The 24,479-nt window shown below is 56.5% G+C and overlaps 1 protein-coding gene across 1 annotated transcript in view; it reads left to right on the top strand.

Annotated features, from left to right (window-relative positions):
• Positions 1 to 20,809, top strand: part of LZTS1 (leucine zipper tumor suppressor 1) — a 51,897-nt gene extending 31,088 nt beyond the window's left edge. Inside the window, exons 2-4 of the mRNA XM_028520200.2 lie at positions 12,314 to 12,790; positions 13,905 to 14,708; positions 17,135 to 20,809. Of these exons, the coding sequence (XP_028376001.1) occupies positions 12,446 to 12,790; positions 13,905 to 14,708; positions 17,135 to 17,806 (1,821 nt within the window). The 5' untranslated portion in view covers positions 12,314 to 12,445 and the 3' untranslated portion in view covers positions 17,807 to 20,809. The remainder of the gene's footprint in view (positions 1 to 12,313; positions 12,791 to 13,904; positions 14,709 to 17,134) is intronic.
• Positions 20,810 to 24,479: the final 3,670 nt, after the last annotated feature.

Raw genomic sequence — 24,479 nt, 5'->3', positions numbered from 1 at the left:
AGTAGTCATGAAGATGGTAAGCAGGTAAAAACTTATTGGTTCTGGCTGTCAGTTACTCAGACACAGACCTGGTGTCTTCACATCTGCCCTTCCGGGATGTACCACTCAGTTCGTACTCTAGGGTGGTGAGGTTTGACAAGCAGGGGGCCATCTGTCCCCTGCTTTCTGGCCTCCAAAGCCCTAACTGGTCCTGGCTCCTCACTCTGACCCGCTGAGATGGGAAGGAGTCCAGCCAGACCCTCAGCCCTGCTCTGGACATTGCACATGCACACGCAGGCGCACGCGCACACGCACACACACACACACACACACACACTTTGAAGACCATTCTTTAGAAGCTAAAGCAGGAGAAGTGGGCCCTCGTGCCCTGTGGCACCCTAGTCTTGGGCACGGATGAGGCTCATCTGCTGTCTCTCATGGGAGCAGCCACTGCACTAACAACTGCAGGGGTGAAATTTGCATGAGCTTTGCATGTAACTGTGGCTTAAATTTGGAAAGGAGAAGGGCAGGTCTGGATTGGTGGGTAATCATGTTCCTAAGGAGAAGCGTCAATCAGCCCTGTTAAGACACAAACTGCCCACTGGGGACAAGGAAGTCTCAGCCGCCGCTGACCGCTGAGAAGCACACACAAAAGGCTGCCAGGAAGAATGGCTTTTGACTCCTCCCAGCAGTGGGAAGCAGAATTGCTTCCGATTGTTCTCACCCGATGGAATGACTCAGCCTGCCAGTGATTTCCCTTTCACTTTCTGCCTTTCCAAGGAACCCAAGTGCACTTAATTGAGAGCTGCGTGGGCCCCTGCTCCCAGCCCACCAGCAACCTGCTCCCCCCAACCCCCCTCAGCCTCTCCAAGCTGCCCACGCTCCCCTACCTCCTTCTTCCTCCATCTTTACTTCTTTTTCATTCATCCATTCACTCAGAAAATGCGTATTGAGCTTTGCACTTGGAGCCCTCCAGGCATCAGCAAAGCAAGCTTTGGGAGGGTTGCAGACTGGGCTGAGATGATTAACCAGCTCCCAGGCTCACCCCTACCCCAGCCCTGGCCCCAGATCCCGTCCTCATCCAGAGTAGCAAATGGCAGAGAGGTCAAGGATGGTAATAAAAGCACCGGAATTCCAGATAAGGAAAGCTGAGTCAGGCAGTGTACTGGGGCAGGGGGCAGAGGGTCAGGAGGAGAGTCATCTCCAAAGGGGAGTCCAGTAACCCTGGGCACCATGCCCCACTGAGCCCCATCCAGGGCCCCCACCCGAGCCCAAGCAGGCAGATGCCACTGGACTGGTCTTACACTCTGCGGGCCCCACCTCCACCCTCCTGCAGGCAGAGAGGCAGGTCTGGTCCAGCCCTGCTCTGCACAGAGAGATGCTAACGATGAAGAGGGTGGGAGGGGGTGGTAATCCTTTCTTAAAGACCTGTTCCTTTAATTTTAAGACATGGGATCTAGTTCTAGCGTCTTTCTGCACTGCTTACAATTTCACAAGCACTTTGGTGTGAATGTAACCAACGTATACCGTTATTACTGTGGTCAAGCATTTTCATTTATATATACTTCATCTAATCATGTGACCACCTCCTGTCTGAGGTCGGCATCAGGTATGCTTATCTGACACGTAAGGAAGTAGAGAGGCAGGAAGGTTAAACTTTATGGCAGGTGAGAAACAGACCCGCCAATCTGTGAACCTTTGTCAAAGGCTTAATACCATCAAGCAGGTAGCACATGCATCACGTAGGGGCCCATGAATGGGTCCCGATGGCTCCCTCCCGTGGACCCATAGCTCTCTGGGCACAGGCCCTGCCCTCAGGGGGCCTGCCGGAGGGGCCAACAAGTCACCAGGGCAGGGCCAGAAACTGAACCTCTTGCTGCACGTCCCAGAGTTGGAGCAGGGAGAACCAGAAGCAGAGCTGAGTTCCCCTGACCTCTGCTGAGCGTTGTTCCACCACAGGACTGTCCCCAAACAACAGCAGGTCTGGGCACTTTGGGGTGATCAGCACCATGTGGACAGAGAAGCAGGAGGAAGATTATTGGGGCAATGGCAGAAACAGGGTGACCTGGGCAGCACCTTCTGCCAGGGCGTCTAGTGGGGGGCGGAGGCAGCGTCTCAGCAGGGCTGCACTAACAAAACACCACACGTTTACTTCGCACTGCTGTGCAGACTGGAAGCCCAGAATCAAGGCCCTGGTGGGTTCTGTCCCTGGTGAGACCCCCCTCCCTGGTTTGTAGGTAGCACCGTCTCACTGTGTCCCCACATGGCGGGAGGAGAGGCAGAGGGAGAGAGAGGAGGAGAGAGAGACTGAGCGAGCAGGGGCTCTCGGGTCTCCTAAGGGCACTAATCCCACCATGAGGACCCCACCCATGCGCATCTCACCTTCATCCCGCCTAGGCCTCGCCTCCTGATGCCACCCATTGGGTATGGGGCTTCAACACATGAATTGTAGAGGAGCAGAGGCATTCAGTCCATAATTGGCAGACAATAGAGTGAGAACCTTTACCTTACTCTGTCTGAAAGGAAACATTAAAAACCACTCGTGTGCTGGAGGCAGAGGGAACTAGCTGGAGTCCTCAGTTCAAGTGGTGCTGCTTTTTAAAATGCTTTGTATTTGGGGGGCACCTGTCCAGTCCCTCCGCCATCCCCTTGAAAACAGAGACGCCACCTTTTTTTGCTTTGTATTTTTGGTTTTTTGTTTTGATTTTGGGTTTTTTTGTTTTGTTTTGTTTTGGGGTTTTGGGGTTTTTTTGTCTTGACCAATACCTTTGGTCAGGACTGGGATGCAAAGGACATAAATGAAGGTAAATTTCCTTCTCCTCAGGTGGCCACTGAGTCAAATAAAGTCTAAGCTCTGGAAGTCTGGGTTGGAACCAGGTTCTGCAGACCTCACCTCCGATCTGCACGTATGGGACCCACTATAATCACATCTCCCTGGGCCCCAGCTGCCCTCTGCAAACTCAGCCAGGGTTCCCAGGGAACTGGTTTTATTAAAAAACATACTGAGAGCCTCCTGTGTCCCTAGCACTACACTCAGCTCCATGTGGGACACAGTGAAGCTCTGGTCTCATTGCCGCCTCCGAGGAGGTTGAAAGATGGGGAAGGGATAGCCCTTCACCCCTAATGCAAGAGCTGTCCCCAAGCCTAGCGCCCCGAGTGCCAAGGGAGCTGCGCACCACAGCAACTGCATTCGGTGGAGGGACTCGGAGGTGGGGAGACCCAAGCCAGGCCAGGAAGAGGCAGGATTCTTCCTCTGAAACAAAGGGATGCCGAGGGCTCACTGCTAGGTTCAAGTTCTTTGAGAGAGGCCCGCCCCTCTTCTTCTAGGCATCCTACTCGGCATTTGGCACATGGTCTAAATGTGAATGAATAATGGCAAGTGTGTGTTCTCTGGGTTCCACAGATAGACCTGAACCAAGAAAACAAAGGCGTGGCTCCCCAGGCTAAGGTTGGAAGTTGTCCTGGACTGGGAGGCCCCCGGAGGGAGGGAGACAGCTGCAGGCAGAGCTCTGGTCCCAGCCCAGCAGCCACGAACAGAGTTGGAGGCAATTCAACTCCCCCATCCCCCTCCACTGGGCCCAGGCAGAGCCTGGCGCAGCTTCTTCCTCGGCCTTCTCAGGCACCGACCCCCAGGGGGGTCATCTCTTACAGAGCTGCGCACTCACAGGATGGGATCCCATCTGTGTCAGGCAGCCTCACATGCACACTCCCCACATACCTCCTTGCACAATCAGCAGGGAGCTGCTCGCCCTGGTCTGGAAAAGGGAAGTCAGTTAGCCCCATCCTGTTGGCAGACTGGAAAGGATACTGGTTTCAAGTCCAGAACTTCTGATGTGACTGGGCAAGCCCCTTCCCCTCCTGGGGCCTCTGGGCAGCTCCTGCACAGAGGAAGAGCTGGAGTAAAGGGTCTCCAAGGCCCTGAACAGCTTCAGCGTTATGGAATTTGGACCATGGAAAGTGCTGCCTCCGTGTCCAGGCTGCCTCAGAGCAGGAAGGTCCTTTGTCACCTGCAGCAGGACAGTGTCTCTGGCCAAGACTCCTTCACCCCACTCTGTCACCAGGGTCCTCCCTCCCACCTCCTCTTCTTCAGAACAATGACTCCTTCGCCCCGCCCTGGAGTAACACAGGGGAGTGGGATTCGGGGCTCTGGTCCCACTCCTGCTGCCCTCCTTCGATGTGTTGGCCAACATGGGTCTCAGATGCCACCTCTTCTTGAGTTTCAATGTAAGGGGGAGGGGCTTTACAATAAGGTGTCTTCCAAGACTCAAAGAAAATAAATCTTACAAAAATTCCCGCACGTGTGGGGAAGTAATCATATACAAAAACGTTTTAGCAACAAAATGGAAACACCTGAGCAGAGAACGGTCCACAAAGTGTGGCAGAACGACTGTGCAACAGGCGAAGGAGCGAAACATGAGTGGGTCCCCACTTGCAAAATGCTAAATAAGACCATCAGGTGTGCAGAATGATATGCACGATGTGATACCATTTATAAAAAATGAAAGGCAAGCCCTGGCTGGCATAGCTCAGTGGATTGGGCACAGGCTGGGAACCAAAGTGTCCCAGGTTCGATTCCCAGCCAGGGTACATTCCTGGGTTGCAGGCCATAACCCCCAGCAACCGCACATTGACGTTTCTCTCTCTCTCTATGTCCCTCCCTTTCCTCTCTAAAAAATAAATAAATAAATAAAATCTAAAAGAAAAAAAAAAGCTAGTCTAAAAAAATATTTAAAAAAAAATGAAAGGCAAAGCAACACATAGAGTATTCTCGTATGTTAAAATGTTTAATATCAAAGACGTACCCAGAAAATTCGTGATAGGGAGGGACACTGCCTCCCCACCCCCAGCCAGGGAGAGAGCCATGGGGAGAGGGAAAGAATGGGGAGGGGATTTCAACTTAAGTATTTCATTTCTGAAACAGATATTACATTTCAACAGTTGTCAGTTCTGCATGAGCTACTCAGGTTATTTGTATACGATTTTGGTATTTTACTAATCAATTAAAATTAAATAAAAGAAGAAAACTTTAATAGTGTCATGTCAGGGACGAGGGTGAGCACTCGTAAGGTGCCTACCCGAAGCCCACCCACCGGAGTCCTGGTGGCCGCCCCTCTGACCTCCTGCTCCCTCCTTTCATTTTATGACCCCTTTGAAGTGGGTCTGCAGCCTGCCCCAGTCCTGGGAAGGGGCTGGGGGCCCTGGGGGCTGAGTTTTGGAGGAACGAGCTGCACTGAGGTGATACCATTTCCTTAGTTTTACTCCCTCTGCTTGCCCCCATTTCCCCAGTCCCTGAGGGGAAGCCGGGAGTCGTTAGTTAAGACAATAATCTAAAACCAAGTTATTCATTCCTCCTCAGAGCCCCAAGCTCATGCCTGATCCCCCACAACAGGATATATTAAGATTCTTAACCTGGGTCAATCAAGGGGCGTTCCGGATCAAGTAACCTTAAGAAGTTGCAGCCAAATCTTGGAGGGGAGACACTTTTGTGAGGAGGAATCAATAGCTCTCACTCACTTCTCAGGAGGTCTCAAAGAACTGAACTGCACCTAGCCCCTCGTGTTGTGTTGGAAATGGCCTAGGGGAGGACAAGGCTCCGCAGAAAAGGGAGGGTTACACCTGGCACCCCACCGTCTCTCTGGGGTATCAGCGCGTTGTGGGGAAGCTGCAGTCCTCAGACCACCGAGGCAGTTCTGGTGGCCAGCCAGGTTGATCTGGGAATTCAGGGAATAAGCCATCCATCGTATAATTGAATATCCCAGCAAACTTGCCTGGAGAATAATGAGAAACAATAATGATAACCAGCACTGGTGATTTTTTCCAAATACTTGCTAAGCTATCACTTCTTTCAGGTTCATACTGTGAACTATGAAAAAAAAAAAAAAGACACCAACTAAGAAGGACTCCTGGTGGCTAGTTGGGCTCAAATTTTTAAAAACAGTGTGTAGCACCCATTTCTGCACAGGGCCTCTCAGCAAACTGCACTTCAGGAGAAGCCTCTGCGTTACATCACCTACCTCTGAACAACTAACCTGTCCACCTGCACTGTGTGTCTGCCCGCTGAGCCAGCCCTTATAAAGGAGTTCCTAGAATCCAATTTCAGCCAATAGGACTGAGGTTTTCCCATCCAGTCGGAGCTGCACAGCTCTGACCAATCAGAGCAGCTCTGTGCTGACCAATGAGGGACCAGGAGTGAGGCTTCTGTCTATATAAGCCATCTCCCCTGTGACTCCAGAGCCCATTTCCAAAGTTGAAGGGTGAGGTTGTCTGACACCTGCTGAAACACAGAAGCACGTGTAGCGGTTCCAGTGGCACAGAGCTGCGTAGCCAAGGAGGGCCCTGGGGCCAGGGCGCACTACATAGTTCCCTTGAGCTGTTCCACAGCGGCCGTGTTTTACACAGCAGTGCTGTATCACTGTTAAGCTGCCCACAGCTGTGTGCAGTGAAGTTTCCTTCACACACCCCAAGTTGTGGATTCCTTTTGGTGTTCAGTTGGCACCAGTGACCATCAGTTGATAATACGGAAGTCCTGTGGCAGGGCAGGCATGGCTGTCTCCACTTCACAAGTGAGGAAACTGGGGCACGGAGTACTCAAGTCACTTGCTCAAAGTCACACTCAGTCAGTGGCACAACTGAGGTCGTAAAACTTTGTACCTCGAAAACCAGCCTTCTCAGCTTTATCACTGCTGACAGTTTCAGTCAGATAATTCTTTGTCATAGGGACTGCCCTTGCCACAGCGGCCACAGTCACCCCAGTCACGCCTACTAGATCCCAGTCTTGACAGTCAGTGTCTTGTCTCCAAATCTGCCAAGTCACCTGATTGAGAACCACTGCTCTGAAACCCCCGGCTCCACCTCAGGCCTCGCCGCTACTGTTCTCCCCAGGGGACCATTCTATCCAAGACAGTGGTCAGGCCACCTCTCCTGGAATGCCATCTTCTCAGAGACCTTCCCTGGGCGCTGCCAGTGCAGTGGTAAATACACACTCACACACACGCACGCTGTTCGTATCTCTTTGGTTTTTGTTTCTTATTCTATGCACTTACTGCTCTCCTCCCTCCCTTCCTCCCTCCCCTGCACTGTGCATACTTGGTCCTCGGCAGATGCTGAATAAATACTTACTGAATAAAGGATGTAATGAACCCCCCGCCCACAGCCCCATCATCTAGGCTCAGCCTGCAGATGTCATTGCATAGCAGCCACTGGGACACACCCTGCTGGGTGGGCCTGGGAGTGGGTGGCACAGCTCGCCCTGGGTGCTAGAGGAGGCTGCACAAGGGAGCTGGCACGGCCTCCCTGAGCTCAGTGGGTCCCTGTGGGTGTGCCTTGGACAAAGCCACCTCCTCGGTAAGAGGGGGCCAGGCAGAGCAGAGATGCCTGCCGTGTGGCTGTGGTTGACCCTCCCACCAGGACCGCTCCCTGGGAGGGTGTGGGGAGAAGGAGAGATGGGGAGGGGGAAGGAGGGAGAGAACACTGGGAGCAGGAAGGGAAATATGGGGAACTGAGGAGTGAGGTGGCTGGAGGCTGAGCATCCTGATCTTGTGGTGACCTCACCAGGCCTGGGGAAGAGTGGGGAAAGATACGGACCCTCACCCTCCCTGGCCAGATGTTCGGACTGATTTGGGCAGGGCCAGAGCTGCTCTTCCCTGCGGTTTGGGTTGGGAGGGTGTGTAGCGCTATTTCTCACCTTTCTGAGTCTAGACAGGCCCCTCTTCACCTCTGTGCCTCGACCTCCACATTCCAGAAAGGGAGGATCAGAGGCACGTGTCCCGCTGGCGTCAGCCCTCATTTCCTTGGGAAGGAGAGTGCAGAGTGGAGTGGGGCAAGGTGGCTGTGGTGGGGCAGAAGCAGCTCAAAGCTGAGGGTGCCCCAGGATCCGGGTCATTGCCTACCCTGGCACAGCCGCCACAGTCCTTTGCAGGGGGTGGGGTGCGAGGGGCTGGCACTGGGTCTGGGGGAGGTCCCCTGAGGTCTCCGGGGCCAGAGTCTGAGAAGTACAGCTAGGGACAGGAGATTCCTTTTCCACCAGCTGTTCTCTTTTCCTCTCTTCTCTTAGGACCTGAAGTCTAATTGTTGATGGATTCCTTCTTTGAAATCAGTAGGAGGTCGTGCAGAGCAAGGTTACCCCAACATACTCAGTGTGAGGTTCCATGGTTCCCTCCCTTTTTCCTCCCCAGTCCTCCCCTCTTCCTTTCCCTTGCTTGAATCTCCAAGATCTGTGTGATGGCTTATTTCCACCCTGAGTACATACTTCGGGCCAAAGGGATTTGTTTCCCAGGAATAAAATGTGCCCCTTCCCCCGTCCTTCCTGAGCACAGAGATGCAATCCTGCAGGGCTGGGTGGGTGGGAAAACTGGGGCTGGGAACTAGGCTGGACCACAGCCACGTCTTCTGTGATGTTCTCTCCAAGTTGAAAACAGAACAAGTCCAGACACTGAGAGGTAATTAGTTTAGCTCCAAGTGGTTCTGGGGATAATCTCAAACTTCAAAGCTCCTCTGTGTCAAGACCCGGGGAGTGGAGGGAGGGTGGGGGTCAGGGACTAAGAATGCACTCAGAGGACCAGAGGCCACCACCCTTCACCCCCGCCTCTCATTTGCTTCCCTCCCATCCTTGGTCTTTTCCTCTCAGTCCCCCGGGGCCCAGAACCGTGCTTTCGCTTCACAAGTCACCCAGCTGCCACTCGGTTAGCAAAGGGACTCACCTGCACTTAAAACCTTGTTGTCATCCACCCAGAAGGGAAACAAAGTCATGCCAGAGGTGAGGACCTTGACTGCTCCTCCAGGCTCTCTCCCTCCCCACCTAGGAGACTCCCTTCGCCACCCAGGACTGACCCCTCAAGTCTCTGAGCCTCCCCTATAGTCCTTAGCGGTGTGCTGACACGTGGATTCATGGAACCTGGGTCTCGTTCCACCACGGGCATCAGTCAGTGGAACACAAGGGACAGGTCACCTAACTGCCCTGAGTCTCTGCCTCATTCTCGTTTTTGTTCTAGGAGCTATAGATGCAAAGTCTTCGCTCTCATGGACCTTGCATTTCAGTGGAGACATTCACAACGCAAATGTAAACATAAGATTATTACAGGTTAAAGCAAGTGTTATGAAAAAAATAAACAGGTTGGGATGATGGAGAGTAGTGGGGGAGCGGCACTTCTCCCAGAGTGACCAGAGAAAGCTGCCTTGCAGAGGCGACATGTGAGAGAGAGCGTGCTGTGTGAAGAGCTGAGGGAAGAGGCTTGTCAGCGGAGGCGGCAGCAGGCGCGAGAGCCCCTTGGTGGGAAAAGTCTCGATGCGTTCAACCAGCAGGAAAGCCGAGTGGCTGTGACTGTAGCTACAGGCAAGGAAAGAGCAGGGCGAGATACGGTTGGAGCAGCAGGTAAAACTGGGTCCTGCTCGGGGCCTGCAGGACTTGGTAAGGAGTCTGCTTTGCTCTAAGAACAATGGGAAGCCTTGAAGGGTTTCCCTCAGGGGCGTGACTGTTGCGCCGCTTCAGATCCGGAAGACCACAGAGTGTGGGAAGACAAGTTTGGAGGCTGTCTCGCCGTGCAGGTGAGAGGGGACCGCGGTGGGGCAGGAAACCACAGGCGGACCCACGGAGAGTGGCTGCCTGATGCTAGCGATAACCCCGCTGTGGTCTGCGCGTCTCCTGGGCAACACCCTCGCCATGTCCTCCTGCTGATCACACGTCCGTAGAGCGCCTGTCACGTGCTGAGCGTTGCCCTTGACCTCTGTTAGTGTACTTCATCCTCAGACTGCCCCTCTGAAATAGCTATGTCTTTATTTGGTAAGCAAAGGAACCTCGGAGAGGTTGATTTTCCAGTCCAGATCTGCCTTATCTCCCCAACACTGGGCATGCAGATGCCCACAAATGTACAACTGGATGGGCAAAGAGCAAGTCATCAGTTGCCCAAGGGGTATAATGTGCAGAGTGCAGGAGAGGCTTCTGGCCAAAACTAGCTCTCCTGCGTATGGACCACAGAATAATTCATTGCCTTAAAGGACCTGAAGTCCTCAGATAAGCAAGAGATGGATGACCAGGGGGAAGAAAAACATATTTTTCATTGTCACCTGTGAAGTGAGCAGAGGAACTCCATGCTCCTGGGTAGCACTGTCAGGGAATGGGATGCAGGGAAGTTACAGTTGGAAGAGCAAGAGCACATTCTGGAAAATGTGGGGGTGGGGGCACATTGACGATAACACGGGAGTGATGAATGCTGGAGGGAACACTGGTAATAACAGAACATGGATGCCAGTGGAAGTACCCACTGTTTAGGGAATGCCCAGTACATGCCCGTTAGCTCACAGTGGCACCGCGCGCTCCTCGCGACAGTCCTCAGGGCAGGTGTGGCGGTGCCGCCTTCATCCTAAGAGACCATCAACCTAACAAATCTTTTCATAGGAGAACTTACATTACACTCACAAAACGCTGTTTGGTTGTGTTGTGCTTTTACTTATGAAATACAGAGCCTATTTATTCATAACACAACCACTTTATTCTTCAGGATACCAATGCGCGGCTGACTCCAAGCCTTCCCACGCAGAGCGGCCGGTCTCCTGCCGCCGTCCACTTGTCTGAGTGCACGCACAGCTCTCCATGACCTGCCGGGACTTTTTTGCCCTTTCAGGATCGACAGCGTCATTTAAAGCAGAATAAAGAATGCAGGGTTCCTTCTGACTTCCTATTTTATTAAACTTGTAGTTTTGTCTTTCTTAATTGGATAGGCTATCTCTTGACTGGCCTCCCACACAATGCATGTGGGCCTCCCAGCCGTGCTTCGCTCACAGGTTTGCCCAGTCGACAAGCGTGCGGCACTGACGCCGCCGCAGGGTCTTCCTCTGTCCAGTGAGGGGCCACGTCATTGTTACTGTTTTCGACATTTGTCATAAGATACATTCCAACTGCCTTTTTTAAAAACTTAAGTGTGTTCTAGCATTAGTTCACGAGACTGAAGGTTGGAGACGTTAGAGAGTTCGTCCCCCATGGCACAGCCGGCAGGGACACACCCAGGAATCCAGACCGTGCATCACTTACTTCTCCAAGTCCAAGGGTGCGGCTATCTCCCTCCTCCTTCTCTCTTGGACCCTCCCCAACCAGGCCTTTGTGCCGCCACTCCACCAAAACTGCTCTTGCCGAGGCCACTCCTGACCTCCCCATGGCCAAATCCACTGGCCCGTCTCAGCCACCATCTGACATCAGCAGTGCCGACACCCATCCTAGGAGACGACGGCTTCTCCACCTCTGTCTGGGCTGCTGAGTCAGCCACGGGTGCTCAGTTTCGCCCTCACGCTCCTCACATTTCTGCTGCTGCACACCGGGCCTCGGACCTCTCCCCTCTTGCTGCCCTCGCATCTCTGTGGCCTCCTCCAGTCTCACAGCAGGCTCCACTCCACAAACAACTTCCACACAGAAACCTGCAGCCCCGAGGCGCCCACCCACTCCACTGCCTACTCCTCGCCACTGTCACCCACTCCTTGTTCACCCACCCCTGCGTCATCCCCAGCACGCTCCTTTTGTGGTCTCTGCATCCCAGTGAATGGTTCTGGCTATTTGGATAAAAGCAATGGACTCCTCTCTTTCTCTTGCTCCCTGCATTCAATCCTCTGGCAAACCCTATCAACTGAACCTTAAAATTAAATCTAAAATTTATTCCAAAGCCACCATCCTGGCCCAGCCTTGGTAACCACTCACCTAACATAATCGGCCCACCCCACCCACCAAGGCCCACCCTGCAGCCAGGGCTGCTAGCGCCCGGCTTCTCCTCTCACCCTCCCTGCCAGTCACTGCTCTGCAGCCGGGTTGGTCTCCTCACCGGTCTCCTTGCCGGTCTCACGTGTGCCAGGCGGTCTCCCCCGCAGGGACTCGGGATTTGCATGCGGGTTGCTTCTGAGCTGCTTCTTTCTCCCCGACATTCTCACGTGGATTGCTCTCTTGTTTGGGGGGTGTCTCTTTAAAAGATACCCCAACAGAGAGGCCTCCCTTGTGCTCTCTGTATAAACAACCACTCCCAAATTCCATCCCACACACTCTGCTTTACTTCCCCACAGCACCCCTGCCACTCGAGACAGTGTGCATTACTTGTTTATGGCCCACCCACGCCACACTCACCTCGAGCCCACAAGCACGGGGACAGTGAGTGTCTCAGTCACTACTGTCCTCCTGTCCTCCGGGCTCAGAACAGTGCCCTCCGGAAGAGGAGAGCCTAGAGTCAGGACTGAGCAGTGAAGATGCACTCGCTTCTCTGCTGCCCAGACCCTGCTGTAAGAATGACTTCTCTTCAAGTCACCACTGAGGACGGCAGTGACCAGCCCCGGCTGACTGCTGCCCTGTGTCTCCTTCCAGGTCTGCGCTGTCCCAGGCTCGGCGAGGCATTTGCTATGACCACAGTCTCCTCGAGGAGCCAGGACTGCCCCTCGCTGCCGCAGCCACACCGGGTTCCCGAGCTGCCCCGCCTGTGCCCGGCCCCCTGTCACCATGGGCAGCGTCAGCAGCCTCATCTCTGGCCACGGCTTCCACAGCAAGCACTGCCGGGCTTCGCAGTACAAGCTGCGCAAGTCCTCCCACCTCAAGAAACTCAACCGGTACTCGGACGGGCTGCTCAGATTCGGCTTCTCCCAGGACTCGGGCCGTGGCAAGTCCAGCTCCAAAATGGGGAAGAGTGAAGACTTCTTCTACATCAAAGTCAGCCAGAAGGCCCGGGGCTCCCACCACCCTGATTATACTGCTCTGTCCAGTGGAGACTTGGGGGGCCAAGCTGGGGTGGACTTTGGCCCATCTACGCCACCCAAGCTCATACCCTTCTCCAGTCAGCTAGAAATGGTAAGTGGAGGTTTCTGGAGAGGGCGGGTGGGTTGCGGTAGCAGGAGAGAGCAAAATGGGTGGGGAGCACAGGGCAGAGAGGGATGGCGGAGGACCTGGATGTTTAGATCTCCGACAGGCCCGTGTGGCTTGGTAAAGGGTGGAAATGCTCCGCCGCACTGCAGAGATCGAAGGTTGGACGGAGGAGGAGAAGCACTGGTCAGCCTCCGGTGAGCCATTAAGCAGAGAGCAGGGGGAAATGAAAGGCTCTCTGAGCTCCCCCGGATGTAACTGGGTTGTGGCGGCAGGACCGACAGCAGCGTTTTCAAGAGCCCGGGAAGGAGAGGGGGCTCTGGGAGAGCAGATGGAGAGCCTGCTTGGAGAGCTGACAGCTTCTCCTGAAGCAGACGCCTCACTTGCAGCTCAGTGGTGTGGCAGCTCCTCGCTCAAGCCCGGCCAGGAGACGTCTGGCTGGAAGATGGCTGTGAGTTTCTTGCCATCATCTTTAGCAGAAATGAGAGCAAAAGAGTCCTGCATACTCAGAAATCCAGCCCTCCTGCCAGAGTAAGCTCTCAGGAGGCCTACCACTGGACGCCAAAAACCATGTTCCTGTTTCAGCCCCCTGCCCCACACTGGCTTTGACACCCTAGGAAGTGGCCCTGTATGTCTGCAAAAAGCCTTAAGTTTTTCACACTGAAGGGATTATTTATAAATGGCAAAGTACTCTACCAATGAAAATGACCATTTTAAGGAAAGGGTTATACCAAGTGATTGCCCCAGCCCTTGGAGGAAACCACAGTGTTGTTACTGGAAGGGGCAGTGGAGGTAAGCAAAGGGTTGACTTCTATGGGGACACCATGTCACCCAGCCCAGGGCCCCTGCGGCACCCCACAGAGACAGAGCGGAGCTGTTCATCATTTCATGAGGCTGGGACAAGCTGGTGACAGGCGGCATTTCGTGGGTGATTGTTAAAAACATCCCCAGGCACAGAGGGGTTTCTCCTTGAAAGAGATTCAGCACACCATCCGGCTGCTTCAGAGCACCAGGGGAGGTCGCCTGTGGCTATGACCAAGAAGGGTGCCATGTGGCTGGGTGGGAGGGAGGCCCAAGGTCACGCAGCTCTTTTCCTCCCCAGGCCTCAGAGAAGGGCGCAGTGAGGCCCACAGCTTTCAAGCCCGTGCTGCCGCGGTCGGGAGCTATCCTGCACACCTCCCCCGAGAACACCAGCCACCAGCTGCACCCCGCCGCTCCGGACAAGCCCAAGGAGCAGGAGCTGAAGCCCGGCCAGTGCTCCGGCGCTCTGTCTGACTCTGGCCGCAACTCCATGTCCAGCCTGCCCACACACAGCACCAGCAGCAGCTACCAGCTGGACCCGCTGGTCACAGCTGTGGGGCCCGCCAGCCGTTTCGGGGGCTCAGCCCACAACATCACCCAGGGCCTCCTCCTCCAGGACAGCAACATGATGAGCCTGAAGGCGCTGTCCTTCTCCGATGGGGGCAGCAAGCTGGCCCACCCAAGCAAAGCGGACAGGGGCTCTTCGTGTGTGCGCTCGCCCATCTCCACGGACGAGTGCGCCATCCAGGAGCTCGAGCAGAAGCTGCTGGAGCGGGAGGGCGAGCTGCAGAAGCTGCGGCGCAGCTTTGAGGAGAAGGAGCTGGCCTCCAGCCAGGCCTATGAGGAGCGGCCGTGGCGCTGCCAGGACGAGCTGGAGGGCCCGGAGCAGAAGTGCAGCAACAAGCTGAAGGCAGCCTCGCAGAAGAGCCAGCGGGCCCAGCAGGTGCTGCACCTGCAGGTGCTCCAGCTGCAGCAAGAGAAGCGACAGCTGCGACAGGAGCTTGAGAGCCTCATGAAGGAGCAGGACCTGCTGGAGACCAAGCTGCGGTCCTACGAGAAGGAGAAGACCAGCTTCGCCCCCGCACTGGAGGAGACCCAGTGGGAGGTGAGGCTTCGGGTGGTCGATGTTTGGTGCCCAGGCCCCGCCCCTCCTCCAGGTTCTGGCCAGTGGTGTGTGGACACAAACTGCCCCAGCACTCTGCGTTCAAGGGCCCCCAAACGGGGGATCCCTGGTAATGATATCGGAGATGCACTTAGTCTGAGCTTCTCGCCCTCTTTCTGTCTCAATGCCTCATGGCCCCAGAATTGAATTTATTGGCCAGGTCACTGACCAAGAGGCTGGAACCATGAGGAGCAAGGCTAGCTGGGCATCCGTGGGCGGGTTCACTTCATCCGCTCTCAGGAGGCTCACTAGAAGCACAGCCACAGCTGGCTTCATGCCAGTCCAGGAGCCACGAGGGAGCAGAGGATGTGTTACTATTGAAGAAAGGACCCCCACCCACTGGTCAGAGTGACCCCTCTGTGGCAGGTCTCAGTGACAGAATGGACAGCTCCCCCTAGAGGCGCTAGTGGGGCTCCTGTCAGGTGTCTGGGATGGAAACAGGCTCATGCGAGGGCAAACATGCACTCAGACACACCTGGAAGGGAGGCCTCTGCATCTGGCCTTGCCGGAGACTGCTTGACCCCTGCCCCTGTTGCCTGGGAGCAGCTGTTCTCCTCAGGAGGCCCCCGGAGGTGGTGCTGGTGCAGGTGGGAGCGTGTTCCCAGCAGCTCTGCAGTTCCCCCCAGGTTCCCCAACTCTGGAGAGGGACTGAGGGGTCACTGTGTCTGGTGGGACCAGCACCGCCCCCCTGGCAGCACAGCCACCTGTTTACACTGAGCTCTCTGGACTTACCCTGGAGATGAGAGTGACAGTGTGGCCGGGAGTGGAGGCAAAGGCTCCTGTCTGTGCAGAGACGGGCAGGGACTGGACAGGTGAAAAGGGAGCCACATCGTTTGCCAGGTCTCCCTGCTCAGAAAGGATGCGGACCACGGGGCAACACCTCTCCTCCTCCCCATCGGTGCGGGCTCTGCAGACGGGCCCTGGCCGTGTTGGTCAGCCAGGGCCCGGGACACCTTGGGGCAGCTCGGGACACTTACACAGCCAGCGCTGGCATTAGGCATCCATCCCTGTCTGTCCCCTTGGGGCTAAGCTGGGCATTGCTGTGAACCTCATCCCCAGGCTGTCCAGTCAGGCTATAGAGTAAGCCACTAAGTCAAATAAATTAAACATTTATGATACCATAGAATAAAATGTATTTACAATAGTGAATAGCGTGTTCTGAAGTGCCAGGCCCTAGGTTCTCTCATCTACACTCCTTACCCGATGGAGTAGGCACTATTCCGAATCCTCAGTTTACAGTTAAGGAGACCGAGGCACAGAGGGGTTATAGTAACAAACAGCAGTTAAATGACTTGCCCATGGCCATCCCATAATAAGTATCACAGCCAGGACTTGATCCTGACGGCTTGGCCCAGAGTTCAGATTGTTCATCACGGTGCAAATAGTCACACAGGTCCTAAGGGGCCAGTTCAGAGTCCCGAGCCCAGCCCAGGCCTCAGCCGTGACTCTGAGCTGCTCCCTCTGTGGAACAGATACCGTGGAAGGCACATTCAGTGCCAGTCAGTGCTTCCAAGGGGCTCATGTCAGCAAGGGGGCTTCTGCTGTGAGAGGAACAGGGAGGACTATCAAGGAGGCTTCCAGTCTCGGTCCAGAGTCCCCCAGTTAGAGGCCCAGGGCCTGCCGAACCCCACCGCCTTCCCAGGACAGCGGGAAGCACTCGGCCGCACTACCACACTGGCCTTGGTCTTCTCCTGAGCCACTCCTGCCCCTGAATGGGGCCAAGACCCAGAAACACACAGATCTACCTCAGTGCCTTTGCTTTTGTTTGCAGATCTCAGCTGACTTTGGATGGAGACTGGGAACAGAAGTGGTGGGGGCAGGGGCAGGCGGGAAGAAATCTACCACCCATCAGCCCACGTTTAATCGATAGGAATCAGGCCCTGGCTCGGGCATGGCGCCCATCCCGGGGTGCATGCGTGGGTCCAGTCTTCACCCCAGTAGGGAGGGGGAGCCAGGTGTGTGCAGGGGTGAGGTCAGAGTCTATGTGCATGAACGTGGTGATAGAAGCGTGGCAGACACAGAGATCAACACCACTGGTGTTAAGTGTGGATGATGGGGGTGCCAGCAGTGGGCAAATTAAACTGCTGGTCACTGACTGACACGTGACCGCAGGCTTGGGTGTAGACTGAGATTTGGACTCTGAATTGGGGGAGAGGGAGGCGTGTAGATGGCAGAGCCAGACTACAGAATGAAATGAGCCTCAGGAGGGGCATGACCTTCATGGGTGGGTCACCAGACCAGCATGCTTGGGGACTGGCAGCTCCGTGTCAAGACAGTGTCATTCTGTGAGGCAGCAAGCATGTGCCTTGCCCTGGATGGTGACCTCTCACCTTTGGCACTCTGCTTCTCTCCCACCCGGCCCTCGGCAGGTGTGCCAGAAGTCAGGCGAGATCTCCCTCCTGAAGCAGCAGCTGAAGGAGTCCCAGATGGAGGTCAACGCCAAGGCCAGCGAGATCCTCAGTCTGAAGGCGCAGCTGAAGGACACGCGGGGAAAGCTGGAGGGCATGGAGCTGAAGACGCAGGATCTGGAGAGCGCCCTGCGCACCAAGGGCCTGGAGCTGGAGGTCTGCGAGAACGAGCTGCAGCGCAAGAAGAATGAGTCGGAGCTCCTGCGGGAGAAGGTGAACCTGCTGGAGCAGGAGCTGCTGGAGCTGCGGGCCCAGGCCACCCTGCAGCGCGACTGTGGGCCCCGGGCGCCCGGGCTGGGGGCCGGGCCAGGGCTGGCCTTCGCAGAGGACATCCCCGCCCTGCAGCGGGAGCTGGAGCGGCTGCGGGCTGAGCTGAGGGAGGAGCGGCAAGGCCACGACCAGATGTCCTCAGGCTTCCAGCACGAGCGGCTGGTTTGGAAGGAGGAGAAGGAGAAGGTGATCCAGTACCAGAAGCAGCTGCAGCAGAGCTACCTGGCCATGTACCAGCGGAACCAGTGCCTGGAGAAGGCCCTGCAGCAGCTGGCCCACAGGGACGGGGCAGGGGAGCCCGTGGAGATTGACCTTGAAGGGGCTGACATCCCCTACGAGGACATCATTGCCACCGAGATCTGAGGGGCCCCAGGAGAGGGAGAGCTGGGACCTGGCACTGGGGGGCAGGGGTGCTGAGCCTGTCTGGGGCTCCCCTCGCCCTCTCCCTGCTCAGTCACTGGGCCCCCCGGGCACAGGCCTGGGACCCTCAATGGGAGGGAGTGGAGGGGAGCCAAGGGACTGCCGCAGGGCCTTCCCCACCTCCCGTGGTCCTGTGCAGCCCGCCAGACCTCTAGCTTTCCCAAGAGGTGGCACACGGTCCCGGTCCTGACACTTGGGGAAGGCCTCCCTAACCTTGGCCTGCATTCAGTACTTAGAGTTGCCCTCCCCCAGGGACAGCGGCAGCAGCTGGGAAAGCCAGTGACCACCTCTCCGCCCACAGTCTTTCTCCCCAGGATGCCTTGGGGTGCCTTGGGAACATAGAGAAGCCATTCGTGACCAGAATCCCTGTCACCTGAGCGGGTCATAACCCGAGCTCTCCCTCTGGCCAAGGAGGTGCAGGGATGGAGCAGGGTGTGGAGAACAGGCTCAGCACCATCAGCGCTGTCCCAACCCCGCAGCCATGAGAAGGAGGGAGAGTCTAGCAGCAAGGACCACAGGGGCCGAGGGAGAAGCTCACTGGTCTTGGCCAACCCTGCTGGTCCTGCTAACTGGGGATGGGGGAGGGAGGACAGACTCTAGGCTACTGGTGGCCTTTGACCTTGGTGACCACCCTCCTTAAAGCCATAGACACTGAGGATCTGGGCAGGTGCTGGGAAGGGAAGATTGGAGACACCAGACACGGGGTGGGTGTGGCTTTCCAGTTGTCCCCAGGAGAGCCTCCAGGTAGTTCCTCTGGGGTCGGGAGGCGGGGCTTCCCCACCTGGCTGAAATTAGCCAGCGGCTACTTTGAACTAGTTTTCTTCCCAGGAATCAAGCTTTTGCTGGACCTGAAATAACCTATATCCACAGAGACCATTCCGGGTGGTCTGGGCAGCAGCCCACCTTTTCCCCTTCACATGTCCAGTGCCAAGTTCAGACAAAAGTCCTTCCTGGTCAGATGGGGTCCCAGAGTGCCAGTGGCCGGAGCCCAGGAGGGGAGAGTCAGAGGTGCAGGAACTGCCTTATGAATGTCCCCAGGGCCACCCACTGGCCTCCCTCCATCCCAAGCCCCACAGGAGCCCCGGCTGAAGAAGCCAGAGGCCGCAGCTACTGGGAGCGGGCCAGCACCTGGGGAGGCTGGGCATTCTTTCCTGAAGGTGTGCAGGGCTGGGGAGGGCAGAAAAGGTAGAGTTGCTCAGTTGCTTGTTTCAGGAAAATTTTTTTCTTCTTTTTCCCTTCTTGACTTCCCAGAAGCAAGCCAGCTCTAGCAGGCAGCCAGGCTGCTCCCCGTTCTATTTTTGACTCTACCGCAGCTGCTGTTCTCAGGACGGCCAGCCCTTGCCAGTTCTGGTGCCTCCTGCCTGCCTGCCTGCTGGGAGGGCTCACCCAGGCAAGGGGCATGAGAGTAGCAGGGCACCCGGCTGGTCCACACCGATCCCATCTGCGTCCCTGACCCCTGACATCTGGCCACAGGTCCCCTGGGTGCGAATGGGGCTGTTCCTCTTCCCGCCGCTGTCCCTCCAGGACCCACCACGTTCCTTCCCTGACTCCGGGGTGTGGGCAGGGCCACCTGCTCTGCGACTGGCTCTGCCTCCCGGTCCCGAGGGTTAAGCTGTGCCCATCCTGCTGCCTTCACATGACAGAGGAGCATTCCTGGAATTTGAAGCCACAGCTTAGTCATAAGCTAGGTTTAAACCTGGAATCCATAGGCCAAGAGCCCCCTCCCTGCCTGGAGGCCACTGCCCCCCACCGGGCAGAGTGCAGAACCCTGAGTCACAGACGTCCTGTTCCCTGTGCCACAGCCCTCCGTCCCTCCATGTCCACCAGCCTGCGCGTGTCTTGTTCAAGTCCTTCCTCCCGGTGAGACTGCCCCAGGCTGGAGACACCCCCACACCCCTCTCGAAGAGCAGTCCCTCACCAGAGAAGAGGTGGGTGTTGCCTATGGTGTGACTGTGCCCTGCACCCCACATGCCTGCCCTCAGCCAGCCGCGGATGCCGCCCCTGGGCTGCCACCAGCAGTGGCAACAGAGTGCATCAGTGTCCTGTAACATAGCAACCTCAGCACCAGGTGGTTCTTCTTCCCTTCCCTGTAGAAAAACATCCTTATCCTCCTGGACCATGCCAGACCCAGCCTCTCCAGAAGGAGGCCCTGACCGGCAGAGGCTGAGCAGGGCTGGGGAGGTCGGACGGCACGAGCCTGCGAGCAGGCATTCTGGCCAGGAAGCGTGAGCTCACTGCCCTGCACTCTGAGCACCACTGGCCTCCGTGCTCGCTCAGTCAGACCCGACTGCTGCACTCCCCAAAGAGGGCCTGGCCTGAAGATGCTCCGGCCATCTGCAAAGAAAGAGCAGTGTCCAGCACCACCTCTCCAAGGAGGCTCTGCCTCTGGGACTGGGGATGACCAGACTCTCACAGGCGCCCACCACAGGAGTCTCCTGTGCTCACCAGTGTCGTTCAGGGACTCCTGCTGGGCGCAGTGTGCCCACTGTTGGCGCTGGGCTCTATGGGGACTGGGGGCCATCTCTCTCTGAGAAGCAACTGCTGAGCCCCTGCCCTTGTCCTGGCCCATCCAGGGCTGCCCAGGAGTCTGCCAGGCTGGCCTGTTGGAGCAGCAGCTTCAGAAGAGGGCACTCCCCATGGGCCTCAAGTTCCCTGAAGCCAGAACATTCACCCCGTGCAGGCGGACACTCCCCGCCCCTGCAGCGTGCTGGGTACGCGCTGCATCTGCAGGCAGAGCCAGACTCCCCCCGCCAAGGCTGCCTTTGGTCGGAACAGCTTTTGGAAGAGTATACACACAGTTATTTTTCTCTCGGTCATTTCTTTTTTGATTTGCTTTGCTTTTGACAGCTTTGTTTTATTTTATTTTTGATGCCCCTTTTGGCCATGTAAACTATTTCTGGTGATTTTATGTTTTTATTTATGAATAAAGAATGCCGTTTCTCATGCCCTCCATAGCCACTTCTGTCTACCCACACTGCCCCCCTTCCCTGGCTGTGGCTCGGCAGCTTCTGGGAGCCTCTCCATCAAGAACAAGAAAGGTGGCACCCCCCCCCCCAACCCCGCCACCGGGGAAGGAGGTAGGACCACCTTGATAAGGTCGATATTGGCTGGTGGGAAAGCACAGGTCTTGGCGTCAGCTGGACTTCCAGATAGACCCTGCCACTCACCAGCCCTGTGGCTTTATCTCTCCATGGGCCCGAGGCTGATGCTGAGGAAGGGCAAGGAGACCAAGGGACAGGGTCCTCTGCAAAACAGAGGGTCCTCTCCTAAAGAAAGCCCCTCCCCAGCCACAGCTGCAGGCCTCCCGTGTTCACGCCTTGGACACTCAGCTCGCCAGCCAGCCCCTTGGTCTCTTGCACGCGGCCTCTTTGGCAGGAGCCCAGAGTGCCCACTGTGGCCACTACCCAGGGCCTCCCAGCTGGGAAGGTGCAGTCGCCACAGTGGCCATCTGTCCAGCCACCCTGTGCCAGCCTACCTTGTTTACCTCAGCAAGAGTTACCTACTGCCCTGGCGGCAGACCCTAGGCTCGAAGGGCTGCTACTGAGGTGGCAGGTGACAAGAGACATGGAGAGGGAGTAAGAGCACAAGGCAGCCAAGGGAGCACACAAGGGTAGGTGACAGCGCCCCTGAGATGGAACTGATCAGGATGTCCCGGGAGGGTGGCAGGCAGGAAGGGCCCCCCAAGGGTGGACACGAGAGGAGTAGGGAGGGCCCAGGGCAGGCATTCACAGCAGTGAGGGTCCCTGCCTGCCTGCCCGCCCACCCACCCACCCAGGTGCCTGGAGCACATTGGAGAGACAGCAAAGCCAAGCTGCTGGGGGCCTCCTGCCCCAGGGAGGTCAGGCAGCTGGGAAGCAACCAGGCTGTGACTAGATCCCACACCGGTCAAATGCCAGGGCCCCAGCGTTGGGGCAGAGAGGTCACGTCAGGCCTGGGATAACCCTGTCCATTCTTCCTCCCCGGGCTGCTAGGCTCTTGGGCAACGCCCCTGAATATGCCTCCCACTGTTCACCCCCGGGCAGCCTCCGCCCCTTGAGTTCAGACAGACACTGGGACTCACTGTGACCTTCCCCTGTCACACTCTTGGAGGCCCTGATCGGCCTTATAAGAAGCCCCCCGAGTGTGCTACCCATGGGGCAGAAGGTCCTGCTGTCCCAGCTGGGCTCCTGCTGAGTGCAGCTGAGAGAGTGACCAGGATCCAGCCAGCACCCCTGGAATGGAGGTCTACTCCCCACTTTCTGCCCTTCCAGAATCCTGACCCCAGGACACATGAAAGGGCCATGTCTTTTTTTTTTTTTTAAGATTTTATTTATTTATTTTTAGAGAGGGAAAGGAGGGAGAAAGAGAGAGAGAGAGAAACATCAATGTGTGGTTGCTGGGGGCCATGGCCTGCAACCCAGGCATGTGCCCTGACTGGGAATCGAACCTGAGATGCTTTGGTTTGCAGCCCGTGCTCAACCCACTGAGCTACGCCAGCCAGGGTTGGGCCATGTCTTTTAAGCCCTCAATTCAGGGCGGTTTATTCTGTAGCTTAGCAGTAAACAACACAACACCCTCTGGCAACCCCCTTGCATGCCACCCCAACATCCAAAGGGTGAGGAACGATAGGGAAGCAGGGCCCCTGGAAAGGGACCAGCCATGGAAATGACTGTCACCAATGCAGGACGGGCAGCCAGGCAGGCAGCAAAGGCTTTCCCCCTCCCCCTCCCTCTGGAGTGTTGTTGAGGATGCAAGCTTTCCATGAGCCCCCAAACTTGCTTATTACTTTAGGGTGGGGGAGAACAAAAGAGAGATGTGAGAGACAAAGAGGGAGAAAAAGAGAGAACAACCAGCTGGAGCCTTGGCGTGGCCACACGGGCCCCAGGCAGGCTGTGCAGCTGTGCTGGTGTGGAGGAGGCAGCGGGCTGCAGTCCCCAAGCAGCCGCCGCAGCAGGTGCTCCCTGAGCCTTGTGGGGGAAGTCATGCCGTCCCCAACTTCTCCCCCACCGTGCATCACGGGCGAAGCATCCAGCATCGCGTTTCGTCCCTCCTGTGCACACTCACATGCTCACTCAGCAGATATGTATTGAGCTCCCACCGGAGGCCGGCTCTGAGCCGCACATGGAGATCCAGGGGTGAACGAAAGAGCTGAGCCCTTCCTCCTACAGACCTGGCGCTGCGGAAGCAACCAGTAACGCGGGTGAGCCCCCCATCCGACGGGTGCTGCCATCAGTCTGTGCATGGGTGGTGCTGTGTCTGCAGGGTGAGGCCGGGAGACCTGGGCACAGGGCAGGGAGGCTGGAGGACCAAAATTGCCCCCCATGTCAACATTTCGGGAGACTGTGCTAGTCACTGTCCTTCCCTAACTTGGGCCTCCCCGCCCCGACCCACCCCCAGGCGCTCTGTCCTGGAGACCTCACCTTCCCGGGCCTCAGCAGACACTCTCCCAGGGGCCGCAGTATCCTCCAGCCTCACACTTCTCAGCACACACCTGCACGTGTGCCCTCTCCCACAAACCCAGCACCGCCCATCACGCCCAGTGAAGACCTCTGACAAGTCTGAGGTGTTAAACAGGGCTCTTCCCCAGGTGAGAATTAAAAACAAAATTTTGCAAAATGGCACAATCCTTGCACAGATGCTAAAGGTAAAGCAGCATCTCTCCATGTGACTTGACTGAGAAGTGCTCCATCGATTGTCCACCTGTACACACGTTTTACTGTCTGCCTGCTGTGCGGAAGGGTCTGCTTCGCTGTGGCCTCACGGACATGTGTTCAGCTCATTGTACAATCTGAATCGCTCCCCAGGATCACTTTATTCCATGGGTCTCATCTGGCAGTGGGAGCCACCATCGGCCCCCTGCCTTTCCCACGGACACACGAGGGTCAGGTTTACCCCCCGTGCTGCTCCCACAATGCCCTCCTCTGCCCAGGCCCTTCAGGGGCTCCCCACTGACCTCAGAATGAAGTTCAATGCCCTCACTCTGTGGTGCCAATGCCTACCTTGGCAAACCTGAATCTAACCACCGATCAAAGTGGAGTCACTGAAACATCACACCTGCCATCAATCTAAGGTCAATAAACACTGAGACGTCCCAGGCACGATCTGGGTGAGAAAACCCCACTCCGCTGTCGGCCCTGTGCTCCACCCTGAGGCCGGAGGGGGCTGGAGGGGAGGCCTCTCGAGGGGAGGCGGCTCGGCAAGGGCCAGTGCCCATGGGCGGGATCAGAGCTGCTGTGTCGGTGACCTTGGCTCAGTCCTCAGCCCTGTGCTTCAGAGGGTTGTTTTGACAATTAAATGAGGTGATGCCCAACAAAAACAAGCTAGCATCACTGTTATTATTACTACTCTCCTAATTCGTTAACCAAGATTATTATCATCTGTTCGTACAAGGTCCCTGCTTCAATCTGCGAGAAGCAACAGCGGCCCGGGCTCCAGCAGCCCCTGCAGCCCCAGCCCTTGGGGAACAGCTGACTTTATTCTGTCAGCTGTCTCCCCCACCCTGCTTCTCCCCGCTCTCAACTCCAGAAGGCTGGCTTGTAGGGACAGCCCCCGGGGGAGAGGGTGCAGCTGGGGGAAGAAAGGAACAAAGAGGAATTTGCTGGGGGGTGTGGCGGAACAGGCCTGGGCCTGAGCCAGC

Source organism: Phyllostomus discolor, chromosome 8 (assembly GCF_004126475.2).
Source record: "Phyllostomus discolor isolate MPI-MPIP mPhyDis1 chromosome 8, mPhyDis1.pri.v3, whole genome shotgun sequence".
NCBI lineage: Eukaryota > Metazoa > Chordata > Mammalia > Chiroptera > Phyllostomidae > Phyllostomus > Phyllostomus discolor.
The sequence above is the reverse complement of the archived record's forward strand: the minus strand, read 5'-3'. Positions and strand labels throughout refer to the sequence as shown.